The 25,542-nt window shown below is 41.8% G+C and overlaps 2 protein-coding genes across 4 annotated transcripts in view; both read left to right on the forward strand.

Annotated features, from left to right (window-relative positions):
* The window catches only part of SYTL5 (synaptotagmin like 5), a 239,796-nt gene that overhangs the window by 83,365 nt on the left and 130,889 nt on the right, over window positions 1-25,542 (forward strand). The window lies entirely within an intron of this gene.
* Window positions 763-4,783, forward strand: LOC118968942 (uncharacterized). The gene is made up of 2 exons (XM_073227501.1): window positions 763-1,081; window positions 4,271-4,783. The coding sequence occupies exons 1-2, from the start codon at window positions 763-765 to the stop codon at window positions 4,645-4,647; spliced, it is 696 nt and encodes a 231-aa protein (XP_073083602.1). The 3' UTR covers window positions 4,648-4,783.

Raw genomic sequence — 25,542 nt, forward strand, 5'->3', positions numbered from 1 at the left:
AAGCTAAGGACAAGGTACACTTCTTTCTCTCAACAATGTTTATTCACCTGGTTCTGACAGATGCATCCACTGAGCATCCCATTGTGAGTTCCAAAATGATCAAAAGATATTTTTCAAACAGTGTAAAATCAAGACACTTATACAGATATGAAATGAACATGTGTTAAAAGATTATTTTTAGTCATTCAGGGAATGGGAAGATGTTATAACTGGTTCAAAAGAGAACCCAAAGTTTAGATACAGGAATATTGACCAAGAATATTGAAATGGAGGCAAAAGTGTATTCATTACATCATGGGGGAGGGGACAATTTAATCCTTATGAGACAAGACATTTTATGTTTTTTAGTAACCTGCAACTAACAAAATACCATAAAAGACCTCAATGACAATGCAAGGCTAGAACCAGGTAATGTGGAATGTGTCCTCAAGATGGAAAAGTTTTCTATTGAAACATACTCTTATTTCTACAATGTTAAGCAGAAAATTATAGTTCCCTTAAAAATCAGGATCCAGTCATGAGAGTGACCAGTTCCTGTCATGGGCATTGCTAAGCTGAGGCCTGATTAGGACACAGTGGACACCAATGACGTCCCAATGTCTCAGATGTCACAAAGCAACTCCCTGACCAATCAGAGGCTGGAGCTTGGGGATAGAGTGGGCAGGGCTGAGTCCCGGTGTTTTCAGAGGCCAGTCCAGCTGGAGCATCAAGCAGCGCTGACCAGAGCCAAACCCAGCCAACATCATCTTGGCAGAAAAGGCCATGAGAGCACCTCTCAGACTCAAGCCAAATCCTATGATAGTTGAGCCGCAGTTCCCCTTGAGCAACTTAGATCACCTTGTGCAGAAAGATGAGAATGTCCATTGTATGAGTTTATCGACAACAGATTTCCTTCTTGCTGTGCTTCACTACTTCACCATCTATATTGTGGAGCTGTTAGTGACTGAGGCCTACAACAGTATGCAAACCACCTCAGAAGATGTGGAGCTAGCAGAGAGCACCAGCGGAGTGCCCCACCACCAGATGAAGGATACAGCATTCAGTTTCTTCGAAGAGATGCCTAGATCCAGGAGAAATGGCTGTAGACTGGGTCCCAGACTCTGGTGGGAGTCCTCACAGGCTTAGCCAAGCATCGGCTCTTAGCTCAGGAACCCTGGCTTCTACCATCAACAAACCCTATTAAAGGGTAAAAATCTAATGACCGCTTCTGACTCCTCTGTGTCCACCAGTTGGGTTGGGGTTACCGTAGGACACCCAGGGCGAGGCAGCCCACAGAGTGGTGGGGGTGGAAGGTGTGCTGAGGGTGGTGCTGGGGTGGGGAGAGCCTTCCTCTCTGGCTCTGAGCAAGTCAAGGTCCCTGAAGCCAGGAGGTGGGCAGCCGGGTGGGGCTGTGGACTTCGGGAGGTGTGGTGGGAGCTGGGGTGGAGCCCACGATGGTAACTGAGGAGACCTCAGTGGAGAGCCGAAGGCCCTACTGTGGGCAGGGAGATGCAAAAATCAGGAGGCCATGGAGGCTGGGGTGGGCGCAGAGGGGCATAGCAGTTGGCATGAACTTAATGGACGGGCTTTGCATGAAGATTGTGGAGTAATGGGGGAACCATAAAGAAATATGTGTGAAAGGATTACAGTCAGGTTGATTACCCTTATTTATACCCTGCCCCATTGCAAAAAAGGACTTGAGACAGGGCTTATTAGCTGGTGCTACAATGCTCTCTGTGGAGTAGATAGTTCTGTCCTCTCGTGTGGCCACTGGTAAATTAAATAGCAATAATATACAAGAGCTGCCTGTCCCGAGACAGGCAATGTGATAAGTTCCTCATGGTTCTTATCAATGAATTGATTTATTTATGAATGTACTCCATCATAAACACATTCAGCATCTCATTCTCAGATGCAACACATGACCTGTCTATGGTCATACTCAGAGAGAGCCACAGAGAGTTGTAAGTTTTTCTGTTATCCTGTTCTTCCAAAGATTAAGTCAGTGTGTGCCTGTAAAGGGCTGCAGCCCACAGTGCCTGTCACCAGGTATGCTCTTAATAAACAACTGCCCACATCTCCCTCCCTATGGGCCAGAAGCGCAGGCACCTAACCAAGGACCTCCAGTCCTGATTCTGGTGCTTGGGCCACTGGCTGTGGAAACCACAGCCTGCTGAGCCCTGCGGAGGGACTAAAGAGTGCTAAGAGGGGGATGGGGGCAGCAGTACATCGGGGAATCAGCCAGTCCTCACCATGGCTTCCTGTCTGCTCCCCACTGCATGGTGACTCCCACTCTCTGCCTCCCCCCACCATCTATTAAAGCCTGGAGCGCGCTTAGCCTTTGCCTCCCTTACAGCTTTATTCAGCCATATACTTCCCTTATACAACTTCTCATTGCGGCAGAAATGAGCAAGTCCATTGTTAGACTAAAAAATATAACCTCTTTGTAGCATGTACAAATAAATAACAATATGTAAGCTAAAATTACACTTAGTTATCAGTGTTTCAATATTCTGTCTTAGAAATTATCTAGGCATCTGTTGAATGTCCATTAATTAACTCAGTATATTAGTCCAAGGTTATACATTATCTAAAAATCTTGACTATTCTCTTCAAGCTAATGTACTATGAAATTTTATTATGGTTGGAATGACAAATTTGTCAAAGCAATGATTCAATTTAGTTACTTATAAGTTTATATATTTCATAATTTTAAATATAAGATAGATGTCATATTAGTTGATGTGACCATAATAATTTATGGGTTTGGGAAAAATAAGTATATAAATGTACATTTGTATTATAGTTAATACTGATAAATAAGAGAAGACTTAGTTGTTTTCATTAAACCCAAACTATTAAGCTAGTCCTGTTTACCAAAGCCTTAAATAACTTAGGTGAACTTGGTTTCTTAAAATAGTTGAGTTGGTTTCTGAGAGAATGCATTTTGTCTAAATATAGCTCATGTAAAGCATCATAGGTCACTTTCCTTATTTTCAAGGATATTTAGGATTATTCAACAGAAGCAATTATTTATCTAGATTATGCCAATTAGAAGAAATCTCCATTAATTTAAAAGATTTTATAATATATTAATATCCAGAGGTATAATATATATATTATATTAATTTGATATATTAATATCAAACTCATACAATCAGAGGTGAAGGCATTTCTGAATTACAGGCAGAAAGAACTACACTTATAGCTTCAATTCTACAATTTCAGCCATGGGTCTAGTATAAACACAGAAACGGAGAAACTCACTAGTTCAGATATCAAAAAGCTGTTCTCCTCCCAAAGAGTATGAAATTCTTAAATGATTTGAATAGACAAATAGACAAGCAAAGACCTCTCTGTTGTCTCTCACCCAACAGAGACTAGATCTGTATGGGCCCATTTATAGAGATCTCCAAATGATCAGACTGTAAACCAAATTCTCTACCATTTCCGCCAACAATGGGAATAACATCACTATAAATGAACAAAAATAAAACAAAAAGTGAGTAGAAAAATTTTAAATGAAAATTAGAAAAAAAAATCAACAAAGTCCTTGTGGTGCCTATTTCACCTAGAAGTAGCAAGACAGGACACTCTTGGGCTTCCACTGGGTTTACTTGGCTCTGAGCCTATCAGAGTGAGCTCTGAAACAGTTAAAAGATATTTTCAAGCAAAGTAAAACCATGACACTCATACAGATATGAAATAGAAATGTGTTAAAAGGATCTGTGTAACTCATGAGGGATTGGCAGATCCTATAACCAGTTTGAAAGAGAACCCAAAGAACACACATTGAAATACTGATGAATATTTCAATATGTAAATGGCAGCAAAATTTGTTTGATTACTGTGAGAGGGGAGACGAATAGACCTTTACTGACAAGACATTCCGTGTTTCTATTGGTGACCTACAACTTACAAAGCGTTATGAAACAGCTAAAAGCAGGGCAAAGGCAGAATGATATAATGTGGGGTAGTGTCCTCTAAACAGGGCAACATGTCCTTTTAAATTTTTATTCTTCCTTTTATTTTGCTGGACTGTTAAAGTCAAGGAGAAAATTAGAGTGCCCTCAACATGAGGGTCTGATCAACAGAGAGACTAGGTTCCCATCACAGACATTTCCAGGCCAGTCCTCATAAGGGCCCAGGGGACACCAATGACATCACAAAGCCTGAGTTGTCATAAAGGTGGCACCTCCCTGACCAATGACGGGCTGGGGCACTGGGTTACAACAGGCAGCAGTCAGCACGGGCAGCCACAGAAGCCCAGGCCAAAGGGACAGTCAGTAAGCCCGATGGCGCGCTGCCCAGCAAACATGTCGGCAAAGGGAAGCCGCAGCTGCACCCAGCTGCGTAAGAAGCCTGGCCCCTTGTGCTCCTTGCGCAGAGCTGCAGTTCCCCGTGAGCCGCGTGGAGCACCTGCTGCGCGAGCGCCACGACGACACACACCTGTGCCCATCCGCGCCCGTGTTTCTGGCCGGCGTCCTCAAGTACTTGACGTTCAACATCCTGGAGCTGGCGGGCAAGGAGGGCTGCAGCAACCAGTGGATGTGCATCACCCCCCAGCAGCTGGAGCGGGTAGTGGACAGCAACGAGCACCTGCGCTGCCTCTTCGACAAGAACGCTTTCTCTGAGGTCGATAGCGTGCCCCAGCCCATGGAGATGTGATGCCTGGGCAAGACCTCAGGGACCGCCCACCCCAGTCATCGACCTGCCTCGCCAGGGGGTGCTCGTCTTCTGCCATCATCACATGCTATTAAAGCGAGTAAATCCAGTGCCCACTTCGGATTCCTCTATATCTGCTGCTTGGTTGGGTGACCGTGGGACACCCAGGGCGAGGCAGCCCACAGAGGGGTTGGGGTGGAAGGTGTGTTCTGGGTGGTGCTGGCCCCGCGCTTCGGGGTGGGGGTGGGGGCAGGTTCTGATGGTGACCGACCTGCAGGGAGAGGCCCCGGCGGGAGTAGTGGGCTGAGGCAGGGGGAGAGCTTTCCTCTCTGGCTCTGAGTGAGTCAAGGCCCCCACGGCCAGGAGGTGGGAGGCGGGGCGGGGCTGTGGACTTTCAGGAGGCCTGGTGGGAGCTGGGGTGGAGCCTGGCATCGTGACTGAGGAGACCTCAGTGGAGAGCAGAAAGCCCTACTGGGGCCTGGGATGTGTAAAAGTGAGGAGGCATTGGCAGTGGGGATGGGTGAGGAGGGGCATAGCAGTTGGCATGAACTTACCCGACGGGTTTGCATGAAGACTGTGGAGTAATCAGGGAACTGTAAAGAAGCACGTGTGAGAGGAATTACAGTCAGGTTGATTTCCTTTATTTAAACCCTGCCCCATTCCAAAGAAGGACTTTAGACAGGGTTTATTAGCTGGTGCTGCAATGCTCTCTGTGGAGCAGATTGTTCTGTCCTTTCCTGTGGACGCTGTTAAATAGCAATATTATGCAAGAGCTGCCTGTCCTGAGACAGGCAATGTGATAAGTTCCTCATGGTTCTTATCTGTGAATTGATTTATTTATTAATGTACTCCATCATAAACACATTCGGTAATTTCATTCTCAGATGCAAACAGCTGACCTGTCTATGGCAATATTCAGAGAGAACATGTAAAGTTTTTAGTGGCTGAGTACATGTTTGGAGAGTTGTAAGTATGAGCTATGTAAGGTCTGTCCCAAGTGGTGGACTCAAAAGTATGTACAATTCTTATGAACAATGGTATGTGCTGTTTTAAGTTAAAAATAATTGTCACGTCAAGTGTTTTAGCAGTCTCTCCCCTTACCTGTGACTGTCACTGTTTGATCTTTTCTCTTGTTCATCATATGTTGGAGGACCACCCTTTGCTGCCTCCTGGCCCATCACAGAGGCTGCTCAGTGGCTGCCCAGCCAGCTTCAGCAATGGGATCAGGGGCCTGGGTTGGCTATCCCGGTTCAGCCCTATCTGGCCCTGTGATCTTGGTTGTTCATCTCTTCCTTTTGAGCTGTGGTTTCCTCACGTGGGAAATGGGGATAAATGCGAGTTCCTCCACCTTCCGGTTTTCCTGAGGATTAAGGCGGCCCACAGTGCCTGGCACCGGGTATGCCCTTCATAAACAGCTGTGCACATCTCCCTCCCTATGGGCTGGGCTCAGGCACCTCCACAAGGGCCGCAGGTCCTGGTTCTTGTGCTTGGGCCACTGGCTGTGGAAACCACAGCCTGCTGAGCCCAGCGGAGAGACAAAAGAGTGCTACGCGGAGGAAGGGGCAGTGGTACACCCGCGAACCAGCTATGTCTCACCGTGACTTCCTGTCTGCTCCCCGCTGCGTGGTGACTCCCACCTTTTGCCTCCTCCCACCATCTATTAAAGCCTGAAGCTGGCTTAGTGTTTGCCTACTTCAAAGGAGTGTCCTGAGCATAATAGTGTTGGGTTGTGTTTGGAGCTCGTTGGAATATGTGCTTGTGTAAATACAGGAATCCTTTCTTGCCACGTAATGCCATTCAACCAGGTATTTGCAGAATCTTTATTGTCAGGATGTCTACTCTACAAATGTTTTTTCAGGTTTTTACTCTAATTTCGTGATACCATTAGAGTCATGTTAGGGGTGCTGAAGAAGCTGCCTCAGGCAGCAGCAGTCTGTTTAGCAGCTTCCTTTATGCCAGCATCCTCTGCTTCTATTTGGCCCTGTACTTCCTGGCAGAATAACAGGTCCCCAGGTTGTGATTAGGCCTTGGCTAACAAGTGAGCTGCTCCAGCTGCTTGGTGGTTTTTAGACAGTCATGAAGCCCTTTTAGGCTTAGCTAAGTTTGACTACTCTTCTCTTCATTGGAGGTGACATGCAGGTCTCTCCTCAGCAACTGCAGGTGGCAAGCTCTTGTAATAGTAGTTTACTTGGGAGCACATCATCTTTGATGGAAATAAAAGGAGGTTGGATTAAATTATTCTAGATGTCTGCTGTAGGTTTACAATTACCAGTCTATGATCTTTCCTCGGACGATTCTTTGCTGAAAGTAGTAAGTGTCTCACAGGGGATAGGGATTTTTTTTTTAGGGTCTCCATTTTATATCTGAGGCCACTGAGGTCCAGAGATAGTAATCAGCTCTCCCAAATTCACAGCAGGGAAGAGCGCCTCGCTCTCCTACTTGTTGCTGAGGCTCTGAGAAATGGGCCTTGAGGTAGAAAATGTTTCAAGTTCTCCTCTGGGAAAGAGAAGGTAAACTCTTCCATACATATCTTAGAGCCTCTTGGATCTTGGGGAGCACAATCAACCACTCACCCTCAAGAACTTTCACTTGTGTTTTCTTTGGGAAATCCTGGTTGGCTCTGATAAAAGGGTTTATTTCACAGTACAGGTCTTTGCACTTTGCCAACCTAGGTCTTGTTCCACTGTGTACTATGTTAAACTGTCATGAAACCTTCTCAGTTGACTTGTTCTTGAAGTTCCTACTCTGTCCACTGACCTGGTTTTAAAGGTGATTATGTGATGACACCGGAAGCCTGTGCTTCAGAGCCTATTCTCTGCAGTACTGTCCTTCTCCTGAGGGTTCTCAGGCAGTCCTTTGTTAAACTCAAGATCTCCTGTAGCTGATTGTAGACAGCTCTACCTGTCTTGTGGGAACCAGCAGAGTTAACCCAAAAACTGTTTGGAGGAGATACTTAAAATGACTGTGGTTAATTTATTACTGGTAATTTTCACAAGTGAAAATTCCCATGGGAGGGCATAATAAAAACAATGCAAATGAAGGTAAAATTACTTCTTTTCTGTGGTATGTAAGAGAAGTTATATACCACAATTAAAAAAATGACATATGGACAAAAGGTCTATTAACATATTGATTAAGACTGTTTTAGAAAATGTCTGGAGTGGGACCTGAGTATCTGTATTTTAATAAAAGTCTAGTGATGTTTGGTAAAGTGCCCCCAGTTTGAAAGAACTGGCCTAGAAGATATTAGATGCAAATTGAAATGGTAAGATTACAATCAAACACTTAACAATAGCAAGTGAATTTATACCTGATAATGCTATAGTATTGTTGCCTAGTATCAGGAAAAGTACCACCAGGACTCTGGTAAATAGAAACAGAATGGACAGTGAGGGTGCTGACAAATCTCTAGGAACTTCCTATATATGATACCAGTCCTAAAATATTTATGTTAGTAGTATTTTCCCTATTGAAATTTAACCCGTGGAAGGTTGATTACCTCTTTTGATAATTTTTTTCCATGGAACTCATAAAAAGTAGTATGGAAATCTCATAAATCTACCACTTCTGTCAGAATCTTTGTGGCTTCCAAGCTCTTCTGAGAAATCTCAAAGAGAACTTTACATGCAAAATGTATTTTGAAATGTTATTTTATTTCATTTTTCATTTAGGATTCACTTGGAGTAGGCAAAAAATAAGATTGCCAGGACATTTGAGCACCTACAATAGGATTATAGAAGCTTGAGAACAGGAATAGTTGTAGCTTGACTACTTATCACTCAAAGTGGCAATATAACAGATGTGACTTTTACTGTTTTATTTTAAAGAGAATAATCAGGGTCATGATAAAACCATAACAAAGTACAGCAAGTTACTCTGTTCAGAGTAATGTAATGCAGATTACAAAGGTATCCCAGAGAAACTAATTTGGAACTTCTGACCTCCAGGACTATAAGTAAATAAATACAAGTTTTAAAAAAAAATCAACAAGGTCATGGTAATCTGCAGACCCACTTAAAGGAAAGTAATATAGCTGAGGAGTGACCTTTTATAATCTCTTAGTAAGAGCAGACCCTTAATCTAACAAAACATGGCCTTTTTTGCTGAGAGCAAATCAAATTCTCAGATTGAGTTCAGTATTCACTATAATATTTGATACTGAAGTGACCACAATCCCTTTTGGAATACTTATGAATAAACTCATGAAAACTGGGTCAGGGTTGGAAAAATTTAATTGGGTTCCTTTTCCAATTTTATTTCCATAAATCTTCTACAGCTTTCTGTACATGCTTAGTTTTTTATTTCAGCACTCCTTTTCCTATTCTGGAAAAAAAGCCATTTTAATGTAGAACAGAAACATTTCCTTTTTTCCTTACTCTTGAGACCCCTGGTAGAGTCTGGCTCACATATATTAATAATAATCTTAAGCAAAGTCCCTTCTATTTCACAGGGAAGACTAGGGTCTATAACTGTGTACTGTTTGAATTTATCAAATTAGCTCGTACACACATCAGCTTTACTCAGCCACATGCATTCCTTATCCAACTTCTCAATGTGGCAGAAATAAGCATGTTCATTGACAGACCTAAAGAGGTAGCTAGCCTCTGAATAGCGTGTTCAAATAAGGAACAGAAATATATAACCTAAAATTACGCTTAGTAATCCATGTTTCAGAGTTGAATCCTACTTATAAATGATCAGGCTCCCCATTATTTAACTCAATGTATTATTATCCAAGATTTTCAATTGTCTGAAGATTTTAGAAGTACTCTCAAGATGACATACTATAAAACCTTATTACTCTTGGAAATTCAAGTTCATCAGAAGAATAATTCAATTTGGTTAAACAAATTTATGTTTTTCAAGCCCTAAAGTTTTAATGGAAGTAATTCTAGCTTTAAAACTGCATAAGTTTAGGGAAAATATGCCCAAGTAGCATAAATATGTATGCTTGTATTATACTTAATACTGATAAATAAGAGAGGACGAAGTTGTTTTCACAAAACCCAAACTATTGAACCAGACTCATGTGCCAAAGATATACCTAAATTATATGCATTTGAGTTCTTAAAATGATGTGAGTCAATTTCTGGGAGAATATACATTGTTTAAATCTAGCTCATTTTAAATATCATAGTTCAGTTTCTTTATTTTCAGGAAATTTTAAGAATATTCCACTTATATAATCAGTTATTAGATATGCCAATCAGAGCAGAGCACCTTTAAATTTAGAGATTTTATGATTGAATATATTATCATCTAGAGGTAGGAAAACATTATATACTCAGCCAACAGAGGTGAAGGCATTTCTGTATTATGGACGCACAAACATACAAGCAGAGAGAAGTAGAGCTTATAGCTTCAAATCTACAACTGTGCCCTGAGTTAAGAGTAAACACAGAAACAGAGACACTTACCAGTCCAGATATCAAAATGCTGGTCTCCTCCTAGAGGTAGGAAATTCTTAATTGATTTGAGCTCAAAAACAGAGAAAGCAAAAAAAAAAGACTGTCAAACCACATTTGCTATTGTCTCTTGTCCAGCAGAGAATAGATGTCTTTAAACCATGAGTCAATAGAGAGCTCTCCAAATGGTCTGATTCTAAAACCTAATTCCCACCCATTTCTGCCAACAATGGGCAATAAGTGACAGCCTATACTGTTTCCAAAATAAAACAAAGACAACTTAGTAGGTCAGAAAATTAAAACTAGAGAAACAAGAGTCAACATCATTGTGTTGGGGCTTTGGATTCCCTGGACCTCCAAGAAAAGACATGCCTGGGCTTAAACTGCAGGCTGTACACATTGTCAGTTGAAATTAACTGGCTATGGTAGGTTAATGTGTTGGGCATTTCAGTTTGACCTCTAAGATGATTACAAGATAATTTTCAAAACAAGATAAAATCTCAACATTCACACTGATAATGAAAATAACATATGTTAAAACATTTTACTTAACTTATGAGAGAGCCAGCAGATATTATGACCATTTCAAAAGAGAATACAAAGAGCAGACACAAGAACATTGTTCTGTAATACTGAAATGTGCGCAGAGGTCAGAGCCACAGGCCCTAGAATGGAGGCTCTGTTCCAAAGAGTTGAGGCGTAAACGGAGGGCAGAGTTTCAAACAGGGGAGGATTATTTTCAGGCCTTGAAACCTAGTAGAACTTGTGGGTGGGATTTTAAAATTGCTTCAGGCTGGTGATACTTCTTTTCTTCTTCTCCCTTGTGGAGTGAGAATATCCATAACTATTATCCTATTGCCTGTCTGACCTGTTGTATTTTGAGAGTAGATTACTAGTTTTTTAGTTTCACAAGTCCACAGAATTTTGCCCCTGAAATTGATCATTCCAAGAATCTCATCCATACCTGATTTAGATGAGATTTTAGACGAGTTGCTACTGAAACGAGTTAAGACTTTTGGGGTTGATGCAGTGGGGTGAATGTAGCTTGCATGTGGGATGGACATGAATTTCTAGAGTCCAGAGGGTGGACTTTGGTAGACGGTATAATGGCCCCAAAAGATTTCCAGGTTCTAATCCATAAACGTGTGATTGTTACCTTAAATAGCAACAGAGACTTTGTAAACATGATTAAATGAAGAATTTTGAGATGGGATAATTCCGTGGATTATTTGGATGGACCCTAAATGCAATCACAAATGTCCTTACAAGAGGAAGGTAGAGGGAGATCTGACAGAAGGAGGCAATGAGACTACTGAAGCAAAATGCTACGTTATTGACTTTGAAGATGTTGCAAGCATCCGCAAATAAGGAATGTAAGGAATGCATCTCTAGGAGCTGGAGAAGGCAAGGAAACAGATTCTCCCCTACAGCCTTTGGAGGGAATGTGGCCTGACAACACCCAGTTAGCCCAGTAAAAGCAACTTCAAACTCCAGACGTCCAGAATTTTAAGATAATAAATGTATATTGTTTTAAGCCACCAAGACTGTGGCCAACTTGTTACAGAAGCCATAGGTAGCTAATATACCTCCCAAGTAAACTACTGCCACTTGAATCCGTGTCTCAGCATCTGCTTCTAAGGGAACCCAAACTAAGACACTAGGTGAGGATAAAGGATGCAGCAGCCAGCTATTTATCCTGTGTCCCCTAAAATTGTCCCCTGTCACCTTCATGTCATATGATGCATATGATCATGTTTTGAAATCGGTTAAAATTGCACAAGACTGTAAGTCTGGAGAGCAACTAGGTTTCTTATGACACTTAAGTTTGGTCAAAAATGAATCCCTTTGGGAGACTTTCACTCTGGCTATGATGAAGTAAGTGTACTGGACTAGCCCTTCTGCTGTAAATGACCACAGAACTGGACAGAATACATGAGCTGACTGTTTTTAGGCATTGCACAACAGATAGCACAATGCTGTGATCCCAGAGAGAAAGGAAACCCACAAGGTAGCTCACTCCAGTTCTCTGCCTGGGAAAAACTTCCCAATGGCACAGTGAGCTGGGTTCCAGGCAGAACAGAGTGGTACTGCTGGGCTGAGGGGGCATAAATCAGAGTCCATTTGACCTGAAGAAGCCAGAATTTGCAAGACAGGGCATCAAAGATGAGGGAGCTATATAAAGGAAGATCTTCAAAAGTCCATTTGGAGGTTTTCCAAGAGTCTGTGACTGAGGACTGGGCTGCATATTCACAAGGTAAGACTACCTGAGACTGACCAGAGGGTATAGGGTTGAGAAAGGAACAGAGATATTACCAGTTGACCCATGCTTAGGGACACTGAAGCTCCAGGCAGCAAAAATGAAGACATCTTGGTGACGCCCCATTAATATCCTGGGCATCCAGTTGAGACACCAGAAGCCTTAGGAGTAAAAATCATGCTGTAAAGACCTATAGTAGATCCACCCTTAAAAATCCCCGAACCCACCCCTTATAAAATCTGTAGAGGAGAAAGAATTTAGAGGCTGATTCCTCAAAATAAATCAGGCTTAGGAAAGACCTTAGGCTTTCTACATGTCTATCTTAAGAAAGCATAAAACCAAACCTATTGAGCTGCCTGCTTAGAACAAAAATAAACATTCTTCAGAGGGAGATAGCATAATGTCCAATATACAATAAAAAATATTCAGCGTGCAGAGAAACAGGGAAACGTGACCTATAGTCATTATTTAAAAAGTCAAGAAACAAACCCCAAGATACCTGGTAGTGTTGGACTTTTTAGGCAAAGACTTTGAAGCAGTTATTCTTGGTCAAAGAACTAAAGGAGAATATGTTCAAAGAATGAAAGGAAATATGGCCAATGAAAGAACTGACAGGGAATTTCAGCAAACAAAAGGAAACTATAAACCAAATGGAAATTTTAGAATGTAAAATTACCATAACCAAAGTAAAACACATACTCGATAGGCTCAACATCAGCTTGGCAATGGCTAAAGAGGCAGTGAGTTTGAAGACAGGTTAATAGGAATTATCCAATCCGAAATACAGAACAAAACATACAGCTTTGAGACATTTTTAAGGTGTTGTATTGGCTTCTCCTGTATGACACTTTGAACGTAAGGAAGTAATAACTCTTTTGGTACTTTAAGCTAGACTAACTTCTTTTCAATTCCTCAGGACCCAAAAGGCCTACTGCAGTTAAAAAGAGGCCTGCTATGATAATACAAATGATTAATCATCTTGTGGAAATAATCTTCCAAACGTTTCACTTTCTCTAACTTAAGATGCAGTATGGTACAAGCACTAAGAAAAGTTCATTGTCTAATGTTCAGCTGAGCAGCCACTTTCCTATTACACAATTATCTTCTAAAGGTCATACATACTCAGTGTGGTGTCATGGTTAGATCTATGGACTGTGGTGCTGGGGTGCCTGGGTTTTGCTGCTGATCACCAGAGACATTGCTTTTTAAACGTGGAGATACTCCCTGCTTCTTGCAGTAGCCATCCACCACGGATAAACAGGACTCCGTACTACTGGGTGTGTTCAGCGTGTAAATAGATTGTGAGAACACAAGAGGCTGGTTTTTCAAGTTCCTGCTCTTAGCACTCCATGAGGGTCAGGGGGCCCAGCATTCTGCAGTTTGCATGTCCGGGAGAAAGGTGAGCCTAGAAAAACGTTCTGACCATAAGGCTGAGGTAAGAGCGATATGTTTAGGGGTCTTCCGTGTGACATCTGCATTCTTGAGCTTTATATTTTTGTGTGTTTATGGGGTGGGGGTTAGGGAATAAATGACCCCTCCTGCCATTTCGGATTTCACAATGAAAGGAGAAATAAAAGTATATATATATATATATATATATATATATATATATATATATATAGAGAGAGAGAGAGAGAGAGAGAGAGAGAGAGAGAGAGAGAAAGAGAGAGAGAGAGAGAGGGAAGGGACATAGGGACATTTTGACTGTTGGGCTGTTTTATAAGTTTGATGGATTGAGGAGGGAAATACAGGTATCTTCTTGCTATTAGCACTTTCTTTAATCTGCAGATTGAAACAGTACGCCAGATCCCACTCAACAATGAGTGTCTCCAGGAATAAATATGTATCCTAGTGATAAAAAGAAATCAAGTTCACAGCAGAAGTACTGTCACTTCGCCAAAAAACTCTCACACGTTTATGTAGTCCTGTTGATAGTCTTTTTGCCCTGAATTTCTTTCATTAGCTATTTTACTTAGCATTGTTGAATTTTTTTTTTGTATTCAGTCCTATTCTTGATATGGTTAAATATCCAATATGGATATATGTTTAGTAGAGGGGTTGCTAAACTCTGAAACCCTGGAATAATTTCAACATGGATGTGATGTTTTTAACGCCATGAGGAGATGAGATAATGAGTGTGAATATAAATGTACACTAGAAAGATGCATCAGGTTTTTAAACATTTCTCTTTAGTAGAGATCATTTAATTAGCAACACCATATTCCTCATTTAAGTGAAAAATGCATTTTGCATGTTTAAATTTCAAACTGTATACTTGGAGAAAAAGTTATCCATTTAATGCATTCAAAATCATGAGTAGAAAATATTACTTATATATGATAATGAATTGTAAAATACAACTTAATTTTGAGCCTCTTTGAAATGCCTTTTAAGCACAGGAATTGAGTGTTTGATTTTTTACTTTCTAGTAAGTTGTTTATATGTTGTTTAGACAACAGCTTAAACACAAGACTGTTATTTACACCCCATGACGTAAGTATATGAAGACATTCACGTGGACTCGAGTGAAATCCTTAAATAGATCTCTATATACCTGAGTGTATATATACACACATATACATGTATATTTACATACGGACAACTAATATCATGGAAAAGGTGAGAAAATATCTTTTTGTTGTCAAATCATGTTTATTCTATGTACATAGGATTTTCTGAAATTCTCTGCTAGCCGGAGTGTGGGGATTAGCTGTATTGTCATTCAGTTTATTCAGGTTTGATAAAGTCTCCTAATAGGTTTAGGAAATAATTACATCTATGTCTTTGTGTCCTGGAGCCACATTTAGTATTTTTGTTGAAACTCCTTTGTTATAGTCACAGTATGTTAGGGAAAGGAAGAGGAAGTGCATCTTTAATATGTGAAATGAGCAGTTTGTTTTACCTAAGTTCTGTTATACAGTGACATATGTTGTGACTATTTTGCCAGCATATGTAAACACTCAGCAAATCGTCTTTAAAACTCTCCATTTAGAATTTTCTTGTAACTACATCCCATATGTTGCTTGCGTATGTGCTCTCGCTCTCACATTCACCCCCCTTCCCCCCAGACACACACACACATATTCCCATATTTGGAATGATTTCACAGGACTCTGACTTCTCTCCAACTTGGTTCCATTCTTGGCTCTGTCTTTCTGTGGGTAGTATCATCATTTCTTTACCATGCTTTTTCCACATCTTCCCCATCATGCCTCGTGCCTACACTTCTGTTGGTACTGAAGTCAGCTATAATAGAACAGGTAGTGCCCTTGCTTCCCTTACTTGTAGTGGTTCCCTTATGTTCCGGAAGATATCTGGAAGTTAGGCAGAGCTGTTAGTGGCACACAATTTGATAACTATATAGTGTACTGGATAGGAAGTTCAGTTGATCTCATTTCTGTCTCCTTTTAGCAAAAACACATCTTTGGGAAGTAGTTAATAAAAGCTGCCTCTACTGCCTTCTATCCACTTTTCCTCTTTTGAAATTCCACTTTCTTTAAGTTCCCCTATGACATGACATCTCCCTCCATAACTTTACTGTCACTGTACTTCCAAGGGTCACTTGTGGTGGTATTGGGAAATCTAATTTCATTCACTCATTCATTCATCCATTCAGTAAATATTTATTTAGTGACAGCTGTGCATCAGGAACTGCCAGGCACTGGTGTTACATTAGGGAACAGGTCTGTCTTTACCTCTGGTCTAGGTGAAAAAGATTGTTAATTTACCCAGATAATTCATTTGAATTGTGGTGAGTGCTGTGACAGTTATGTTTCCAAATCCTCATTCTGTTTGATGACTTTGCTTTATGTAAGATTCCTAATGACCTCCCACTTCTTGAATTTTCTCCTTCCTTGGTATCCATGACTCTCTGTTATCTATTCAATGACTCCCTTTTGTCTCCTTCTCCTCTTCTTTTCCCTAAGTGTTGGTTTTCCACAAAGGTTTAGCATTTGGCCTACAATCTATTACTTCTTTTGTTTGCCTGTGACTGCTCATCAACTCATATTTTTAAATATCACCTCCAAGTGGATGCCTCCAAGTATCCATTTCTAGATCTTTCCATCTGCTATATATTTTTCCACTTGTATGTCCAATTGCCATGCAATATTTATCATGGTTGTAGCCAAACTCACTGTCTTTTATGTCAGCTCACTTCCACTTTTATCTGTATTTCAGCTAATGGCACTGACGATCTCCTGTTTCCTAACATTTAAAACCATGGAGTCAATTTCGATTCTAACTTTTCCTTTGCCCTCAGTACCCAAACCGCTACGAAGTCCTTTTATTTCTTACATGATAATATGTCTAGCATCTCTCCTTCCCCATGTTCCTTTTCTGTTATTTTTTTCCTTTATTCCCTATTTTCTCATCCTCTCCTCCCTCAGTCTGAGAGCCACCTAGAAGCCGAGATCTTGATCAGACCCTCCCTCCACCAGACAGTCCATACCTCATGGGTGTCTTCTTTTCCAAACTTTGAGAACAGAATCCTAAGACTGGTGGAAAGGATACAGACTTGGTTGTTAAAGACCCAGGTTTCAGTTCTGCTTCTAATGTTTACTGCCTGCTGTGGGCTCCCTCTCCCTGTGAGTCTTAGTGTCCTCATATTTGTCCTATTTCACAAAATGGCCCAAGGAACACTTCAGATCATGAAGGTGAAATCATTTCAACTGTGGAGCACTATATAAATATTAAAGCAAACTTTGTTCATAGAATGATAACTTGAGAGCAGGGAGCAGGGCCCTGGGTCTTAACTAGAGTGACAGTATAATGGAAGTGTTGAGAGCACGGACTCGGCAGCCAGACTACCTGAATTTGAATCCCAGCTCTACTACTTACCAGCAATATGAAATTGGGAAATTTAGTTAGCTTCTCTGTTCCTGAGTTTCCTTATTTGTAACATGGGGGTAACAATGGTTTCCATTCAGAGAGATATTGTAGAATTGAAAGGGTTAGTAGATGTAAAATACATGAAAACAGTGTCTGGTGCATAGAAAGCACTCTATGAGTGTGGAAGTGGTGGTGGGGACTAGTGGGACAGCATGCAAGGTGGGAAAGTGTCATTAGAACTGAGTTACCACATGAGGATCGGGTGCATCAAGGGTGGAAACACAGAGACCCAGAGTAGACACCTGCACCTGGCTGAATCCCTCATGACTCAGATCAGAAGTGATCCTGCCAAATGGGGCAGAACTGAGTAAGTGCACAGTGAGGAGCAACCATCTGGGGCTCAAGGATGGGGATGAGGGTCTTCAAGATACATTTTTTTTCAGGTAAAGAAAAAGGAATGGTAAATAGTTTGCCCTGTAGAGTCAGGAAATATGTCAGTATGTCATGGAATCAAAGTATCAGCATCTAAATGTCCAAGTGTTAAGAAAATGGACTTAATTTTCCTCTGTAGTCTAGAAATCTCGTTCTTTAACAAGCATAGGTTATAGCATTTCAGAGTGCAAGGGACCTTAGAAATTCTACTCCCTTCAATTTATAGGATCATTGACCAGAGTATGTGTATTTACTAAGGCGTAGTAGTTCACTTTAGATGAGAGTTTTCTTTTGTCACGTTAAGGACAAATAATAATTAGAATACTCCAGAGATGGTTTTAAGTGCTTTAAATTGTTCAACTCATTTAATCTTTGCAATAACCACATGAGGTAGATATCAGCAGCATCATCCATCCCATTTACGTAAGGATCATCTTAGGGTTATAGACATGATGCTTAACTAATGGATAATGGAGCCAGGTGTTTCACACCCAGCAGCCCAGAACCAGAGCCCATATGCTCCACCATTGAGCCCTATTTCAGCACTTCTGTGCTCTGGCGTGTGGGTAAGAGGTCAGGCTCTGGAGCCTCGGGTAGCTGCTAAATGTTGCCAGTCCAGTTTTCCTTGTTGAATGGTATTAAATGTTTAGTTGTTTTTCATGATATATAAAAATTACTTAAATGAGGATTTATACTAAGTATTCCATATCTGTGCCAGGAAAGTCTGATTTTTCTTATCCTGTATTCTGTAGGCAAGCATCAAAAGTCTCAAATAGTGGCACATGCTATTTCCTAGAGAGTGTTTTATTTTGTAAATGGGCACCTACTGTGCCCTGTAGTTCATGGTTTCTGGCTTGCTAACGTTTCAGAAGTCCAGGCTCAGTTTTTGGAGTGACCATTTTATTTGTTTCCTGTTTTAACTACCTCTTGTTCATTTAAACGTTCTCTTACCTTGTTTGTTTGTTTTATCCCATTTTCTCTAAGCATTGCCAACTAAAAAAATAAAATGCTTTTACTTAATTTTCTTCTCTACCGAATAAAAATATTAAAATCAGATTTACCTTCACTGAATCCTTCAATACCTTACTCATTTCCAAGTAGGCATAGCGCCATTTATAACTCCTGTTAAAGTTTAATTTAGCAGTTTCCAGTTCTTGCAACAGTTGACTTATCTAGGATAATTTGATTTAATCTCTCTAAAAGAATGCCAGGAAACACTCCATTCCTACATTAACAACACATCCAATTCATTTATTGGTTTGTGGTCCATGTAAATAGACTTCAGTGGTATTTTCATTTTGGTGTTTTGCAGGCAGATATTCCCAAGAGAGTATCAGGGCTTGGAGGGAAATTAAGAAAATGAATAAAAAAGCAACTCTAGGATATACTTCATTTCAAAGCAAGTAGAATCCACAAAACCATACAATATAATTTTTTAAGTCATTCAATATTGACATTGTATTCTAAGAATAGAAATGGTATATATTTTATCTGAAAATATTGTTGAGATGGGATGGGAGGTGTGTGTGTGTGTGTGTGTGTGTGTGTGTGTGTGTGTGTGTGTGTAAAGAAATCACACTTGGAACATAGCCATCAAGTGATGATGTTCCAGGGTTCAAAAACAGACTTTAAATATAAACATACTTTTATCTGCATTATAAAAATGAAAGTTCAGCAACAGCCCACTTGGGAAACACAGACCAAGAGAGATCATATCAAACATTTATTTCATTGAAGTATCAGAGTGTAGAAAAATCCATTAATATATCCTCCCAAGAGCTATGTGTAGACAGCAATGTCTATGTATAGATAGTTTCCAGTCTTCTGTCATGAAATTACATTAATATTTGAATGTGGTTAACATTTTTGAAATTAGTTACATTTAAATTAAGTGTTAGGATATCAAGGATGACTTTTCGTATAAACTAGGTAGGGCCTAAGAGAAAGGAGGTATTTTTTCCAACTTTTAACAAATATTGATATATCCAAAGATGTCTGTGCTTCCAAATGAATGTATAATTTTAAAATTGCATATTTTGACTACAACTAGATATGTGTTAAGATACATTTTGTGACAAAGAATCACTGCCCTGTAATTGAGAGACCAGCCCAAAGAAAATAACTACAAGGAAGTCCAGTCGGTAACATGGCAAAAAAAACGACTGAGATGTTCTGTTTGCATTAGCCATGCTCAAGAGGGAGGAATTGAACCTGCTTTAAACCACTCACAGCTGTCATCTAAGTTTGTTGGCTTTTTCTGAGTTTGAGCTCCAGACACAGGAAGCTTATTTCTAAGTCAGTTATACAACAAAGCAAGCAGCCATTGATTTTTCTTTCAAGTGAATTCCCATTTGAGTCTCATTGTTCTTGTGAGTAATAGTTATATGTTTGGCTTTATACTTAAGCACAATAAGATTTACTAGATATTAGCACCACTCACATATACAGCAGAGGTTCCTGAACAATGAAGATACAATCTAGGGGTAATACTTGGTTGATTATATTGGGAAACTACTGAGCCTAGGTCAGCAAATGTCGCGACCCTTCAGGGGCCGTGGCAACACGCCCAAGGTCTTGATTCTTCTCTAGGCTTTATTGTCTAATCTCTACCTTTAAGCGGATAGGTGTCACGTGCCACTCTAAGCGGGCAGCACGAGCTGTGCACGGGTCAGGCGCCATCTTTAGGGCATTGTCCAGCTGGAGTGGGGCTCAGCCTCGGCCGTAGGCCGGGCCCCCACATCTCCCCCTTTATTGTTTTATAACCAAAGGGCTGTCGGGATCATGCCTGTCTTAGGTTGTCCGGAGTCTGCGGCATTCTTACCCGTCCTCAGGCAACAGACAGCTTAGGTCTGCGCCCTGTCTTAGGTTGATATGCGCAGCTCCCGATCTTACCCGTCCTTGACTACTGATCCAGCATAAGCCATACTCTAGGGGAGATGCCTTCCTCTAGCACTGCCATGGCCTGCAACAGGACCTTCCGTTCTCCTCGTTGCTGTTTTTGTAACAGACTTTCCTCCCAAGCAGGAGAGGCCCACAATTAGCAATATTCCTATGACACCTACACCTGACCAGGCTTTGGTGGTGTTTAACATCTTGCCTAACTGTCTGGACAAGTTGGCAGCTTTAAAATAATTATGAAAAGGAATACCAGTAATACACCCTCATATACACAGCCCACAGACAAAACCTCCCCCAAGAGGTCCAATTGTTCTTGAAGAAGGTTCATGCGTTGGTTGACCAAGGCCATCCCATTCTTAAAATGGCCATTGATGACGTTCTGCGCTGTCATTGCCGAGGCAGTGGCCTGGGACAGACCATTCAGCGTCTCTGCCGTAGGAATGGTGATAGCATGGCGGTGGCTGCAGCTGCAGCTCGGCTCTGCCGTCGCCTGCTGTAGGATCCACGGCAGGAGCAGAAGCAGTGCGAGATCATCTTGTACCTCCGCTCCGGGGTTTTCCACTCTGCGTATCAGACGTTCAGGCACCCAAACAGGGTTCTGCTGGTCCTGTGGAAAAACACAAACCGAGCCTCGGGTCCAGATTATCACTGGGTCCGGGCCTTTCCATGTTCCTTCCAACACATCCTTCCACAAAACTTTAGGCACGTGTTTTGGATTGGATTGTTGGCCGTGCCACTCTGCTGCACTGCGGCCATTTTTGTCCAGTGTTCTAAAGTCTTCACCCCTTTTTGTTTATATAAGGCATTCTTGAGGGTGAGGTGGGTGCGTTCCACCATACCCTGACCCTGAGGGTTGTCTCTAGCTCCCTGCTGCTCTCATGACACAAAAGGATGTCATCCATATAATGATAGATTATCAGGGGAAACTGTTTCCTGACAGTTTGTAAGGCCTTCTTTACATATACATGGTGGGGCTATTAGCCATGCCCTGTGGCAATAAACCTTTGACAGTCTCTGGGGTGAAGCGGGATGGAGAAGAAACAGTCTTTGATACTTTTTCCTAATTACAAAAATAGGTGTGTTCCATGGCGAGGTAGAGGGCTGGAGGTGACCAGCTGCTATCTGTTCTTGTACTAAAGTGTGGGCTGCTTCCTTCTTTTCTTTGGTGAGGGGCCACTGAGGTACCCACACGGGCCTTTTTGACTGCCATGTTATTTCTATAGGCTGTTTTCCCTCAGTGGCCCCGAAGAAAAACCCAATCCTGGTCCTCCGGGCCCTTTGGGCGGTCTCCCTGCTAAAAGGATTGGTTGTTCTGTCCCTTGGAGATCCTTCCCTAGTTCTCTAGTGCCCGCGTACCCCTGTTTTTTCATTATGGCATTAGACTGCTCACTGTAAAGAGTCTCTGTGGTTAGTTTAACTCTGCTATTAAACCTGTTCTCTAGCTCATCCCCCGAAAGTTCCCCGTCTTCATCCTCGTCATATGGCAGTCCCTGTTCAGATCCCCCTTCCGATGCCTTTGCGGAGGCACGCTCTTCTCGTACTTCCTCTAATTTTTCCTCCCCCTCTTGGATGGCCTCTCGGCAGCTTGGCTTCTGTCCCTTCAGGCAATTTTTTACTCGACCCCAAATAGGGATTGTCCCTGGTGGAAAGGGCTGGTGATTTTTCCTTCATCTAAGAACCATGGGGCATGATTCTCTATAGTGTTCAGGAATGCCCTGGCAGTCTTCATTTTAAGGGGCTCCCTCTTGTCTAAGGAGTGCTTTCAGAGGTTCCTCGGCCCTAACCCTAGAGGCCTCCGTCCCCATCCTCTCTCTAAAGGGGCAAGTATCCTAGTTATGATTTAGTTGGACTACGTCGCTAATTCCGCGAACCTTTTGATTTCGTCGCCACTCTGTGAACCTTTTGATTTCGTCGCCGCTCTGCGAACCTTCACTGGCGCCTCCTCATTCCATATATTATAATAAACAATGTCACAAACACTAACAGGACACGCACACTACACATAAACACCCACTGCAACTGCCTGCTGTCTGCCCTGTCACGTATACTTTCAGTTTGCTTGCCGATCCACTCACCCTCCTTGGTTCCCTCTCCCGGTCTGGCCAGCCAACCGACCGGAGTCCAGCGACATTCCTGAAGAGTTACAAGCTCTACTTCATCGGCAGGCGCCAGGGTCAGCGGATCAGGTCGCGACGAGGTTTAGCGATTCCCGGGTTTCGGCACCACTTGTCGCGACCCTTCAGGGGCCGAGGCAACACACCCAAGGTCTTGATTCTTCTCTAGGCTTTATTGTCTAATCTCTACCTTTAAGCGGATAGGTGTCACGTGCCACTCTAAGCGGGCAGCACGAGCTGTGCACGGGTCAGGCGCCATCTTTAGGGCATTGTCCAGCTGGAGTGGGGCTCAGCCTCGGCCGTAGGCTGGGCCCCCACAAGCAAACATGAGCTATAGGTCTAATACTGCAACTAATAATCATACTAACTGCTCACACTTTCCAAAGGTTTACTGTGACCCAAGGAATATTTAAGTGCTTTCCATGTAGCTAAGATCATGTCTTGTTTCAGTCAGGTCTCCCAGATCCTACAGCTAACAAATTTCAGAGCGTAGATGTGAACCAGAGTCCCTACTCTGTGCAAGTTACCTTGGTCAAGTTAAGTACTTCTAAAAGTACCTCCCTAGGATATTTTTTTCTGCTGCTTCAATTTCTCCCTTTCTCCCTGGTTCACAGGCTCACCCGTTCTGCACTGGTATCTACAAAGCTATCAGTGATCTGTTCCCAGGGTCTCACTTGTTGGCATGGGCTCTGTGAACTTTTGTCAAGGGGCGGGTCTTCATTCTGTGGGTCCCTCATCCTCACTCAACTCAATCTCTAAGGAGATCTGCTGTCCTCTCAGCACTTTCCAGCCCCTCTCCCAGCTGAGCTCCGCAGACCCTGCTTGCAGGAGCCAGTTAGCATCAGGCCCTTCCTAATGTCATTCCTCCACCCTCTCCACACCCTCTTCACTGCTGGAGCTTTGATTTCCTTTCTCAGTTGGGGAAGCTGCTCCAATGTCATATCCCACATCCTCTCTACACTGTCTTATGATAAAACTTGATGTTCAGTCCTCCAAGCTCTGATCTTGGTCGAGAGCACTCCTAGTCTTGAGGAACAGTAAAAAAGAAAAAGAAACACGGGGAGGACTGCCTTCCAGCATTGTTTCCCAACCGGTCTATGGTAAAGAACCAGTTTCTCTGTTTTCCAGGCCACCTCAAACTTTTTGGTCAAATGTCCTGTAACAATGTTTGGTCAAATGTTAGCTTCTTTAACACAGTAAGCGGTAAAGCTTAGATTTGAAATCAGAGCTTCATGACTCCCAAACTGTGAGTCCTTGCAATTCTCTAGTTGAGCTGTCCATTGGAAACCCATGGGAAGTTCTAAGAATACAATACCTCTCCCCTAAACTCAGGAGTCCTTTAATTTGGGTTTTTAAAAAAATCAGCTTTATTGGTTTATACAAACCAAACAGTCTACCATTTAGAGTGTTTTTTGGTATATCCACAGATTGAACACCATCACCATAATCTAATATTAGAACATTTTTCTCCTGGGGTGGGCTTGGCAACAGAGTCCCTAGGATCTTAACTTCAGGGCCACAGACCCTGTAGAAGTTCTTGAATAGACTTTAAATGGTTTGTGAACCTTTACTCAGATCCACAGCTTTCACTAACTTCTCTAAGGGAATAGTAGTGTAACTGAGGAGTATTAATAAACTCTAGACCAATGTGTTCTCAGTGTACACACAAATCAGTGGGGCTCTTGTTAAAATTTAGATTCAAATTTACTAAGTCTGGGATGCAATCAGACCTAATAATCAGTTTTGATTATAGGAATACTGACAGTGGGCCCCGATTAAGTAAAATGTTATCTGTCCTAAATCCCATTCTTCTCATTAGTAGATCTGTGTTACCAAAAAGACCCCCAAACCAAGAAGACGGCAATTGATCATTATCATATGTTTTGAATTTTGTCCATAAAATATTTGTTTTCTTTCCTGTTGTATAAGTATCTACAAAATAGTCGTGATTTTGCCTTTTGGACCAAAAAGTCTAAAATATACATTGAATAAGAAAAAGAAGTTTGTCAGTCCCTAGTGTAGACCATGGTGGAAGACTGCCTTTGAGGAGTGTAAATGTTCATCTTACTCCGCACAGCTCCTTGCTGCATTTGACAGGCCTGGCTTTACCATGACTGGTAGGAATCCTAAGCAGGATGGACAGCAAGCTGACTGTATTTATGGATAGTTCCCCCTCTAGAAGAAAGGTCTAAGCAGGTGAGGGTCAACTTCAGGTTTGATTTAAAAATAGATCTTCCTGGGATTTCAAGTTACCTGCCTGAGTAGCATGGGTAGATTTCCACAAGGACCTAGTAGTTATCTTCTCAGCTGGGTCATGTCAATAAGAGTCTGGAAGCAAGATTCCTGAGGAGTAATTTGCAATCCCTGTGGAAAGCTTGGTTAATTGGGGTTAGATGACAGCCAAATTTATGGGTAGATTATGGCTTCTTACACCTGCCTTCAAGATACTTAACACTTAAGGTGTTTGTTTGTTCAGGGCTCTGAACTTACAAGAACTATCTGACCATGCATTTTATATATATGAAGACATTTCTGCTTGTCTTCCAACACTGTCTCACTTTGACTCCTGTGAAAAGGATCTGCACTATACTCACTCTAGAACATGCATGACTCTTCAAAATCCTCCAGGCTTCAAGTGGTCTCCTGTACCATAACCTCTATTGTAGGCTTACTCTCAGATGTCTGTCTTGAGCTATTCTTTCCTTTGGTCTTGGTCAATGACAACTTCAGATCTTCTGACTGATGGTTGAATTCAGTCTGTCTATTTTTTCTGGATGCAAGAGGTTAACTATTCTTGGGAGAAAGGAGGTACATGGAACTCTATGCTATCTGCTCGATTTTCTGTAAATGTAAAACTGCTCTGAAAAATTAAGTTTTTAATTTTTTAAAAGTGCAGGAGTTGAAACTATTATTATTATTTTTTGCAAACGCTAAAATATGTGTGTGTGTGCATGTTTTTAAA

The sequence above is a fragment of the Manis javanica genome, chromosome X (genome assembly GCF_040802235.1).
Source record: "Manis javanica isolate MJ-LG chromosome X, MJ_LKY, whole genome shotgun sequence".
Taxonomy (NCBI): Eukaryota; Metazoa; Chordata; class Mammalia; order Pholidota; family Manidae; genus Manis; species Manis javanica.

Excerpts from the sequence above, each read along its gene's own strand:
- LOC118968942 (XM_073227501.1), top strand. The coding sequence starts at position 763 with ATGAGAGCACCTCTCAGACTCAAGCCAAATCCTATGATAGTTGAGCCG. Across the intron at positions 1,082-4,270 it reads TAGATCCAGGAGAAATGGCT|CCCGATGGCGCGCTGCCCAG; the intron begins GTAGACTGGGTC and ends ACAGTCAGTAAG.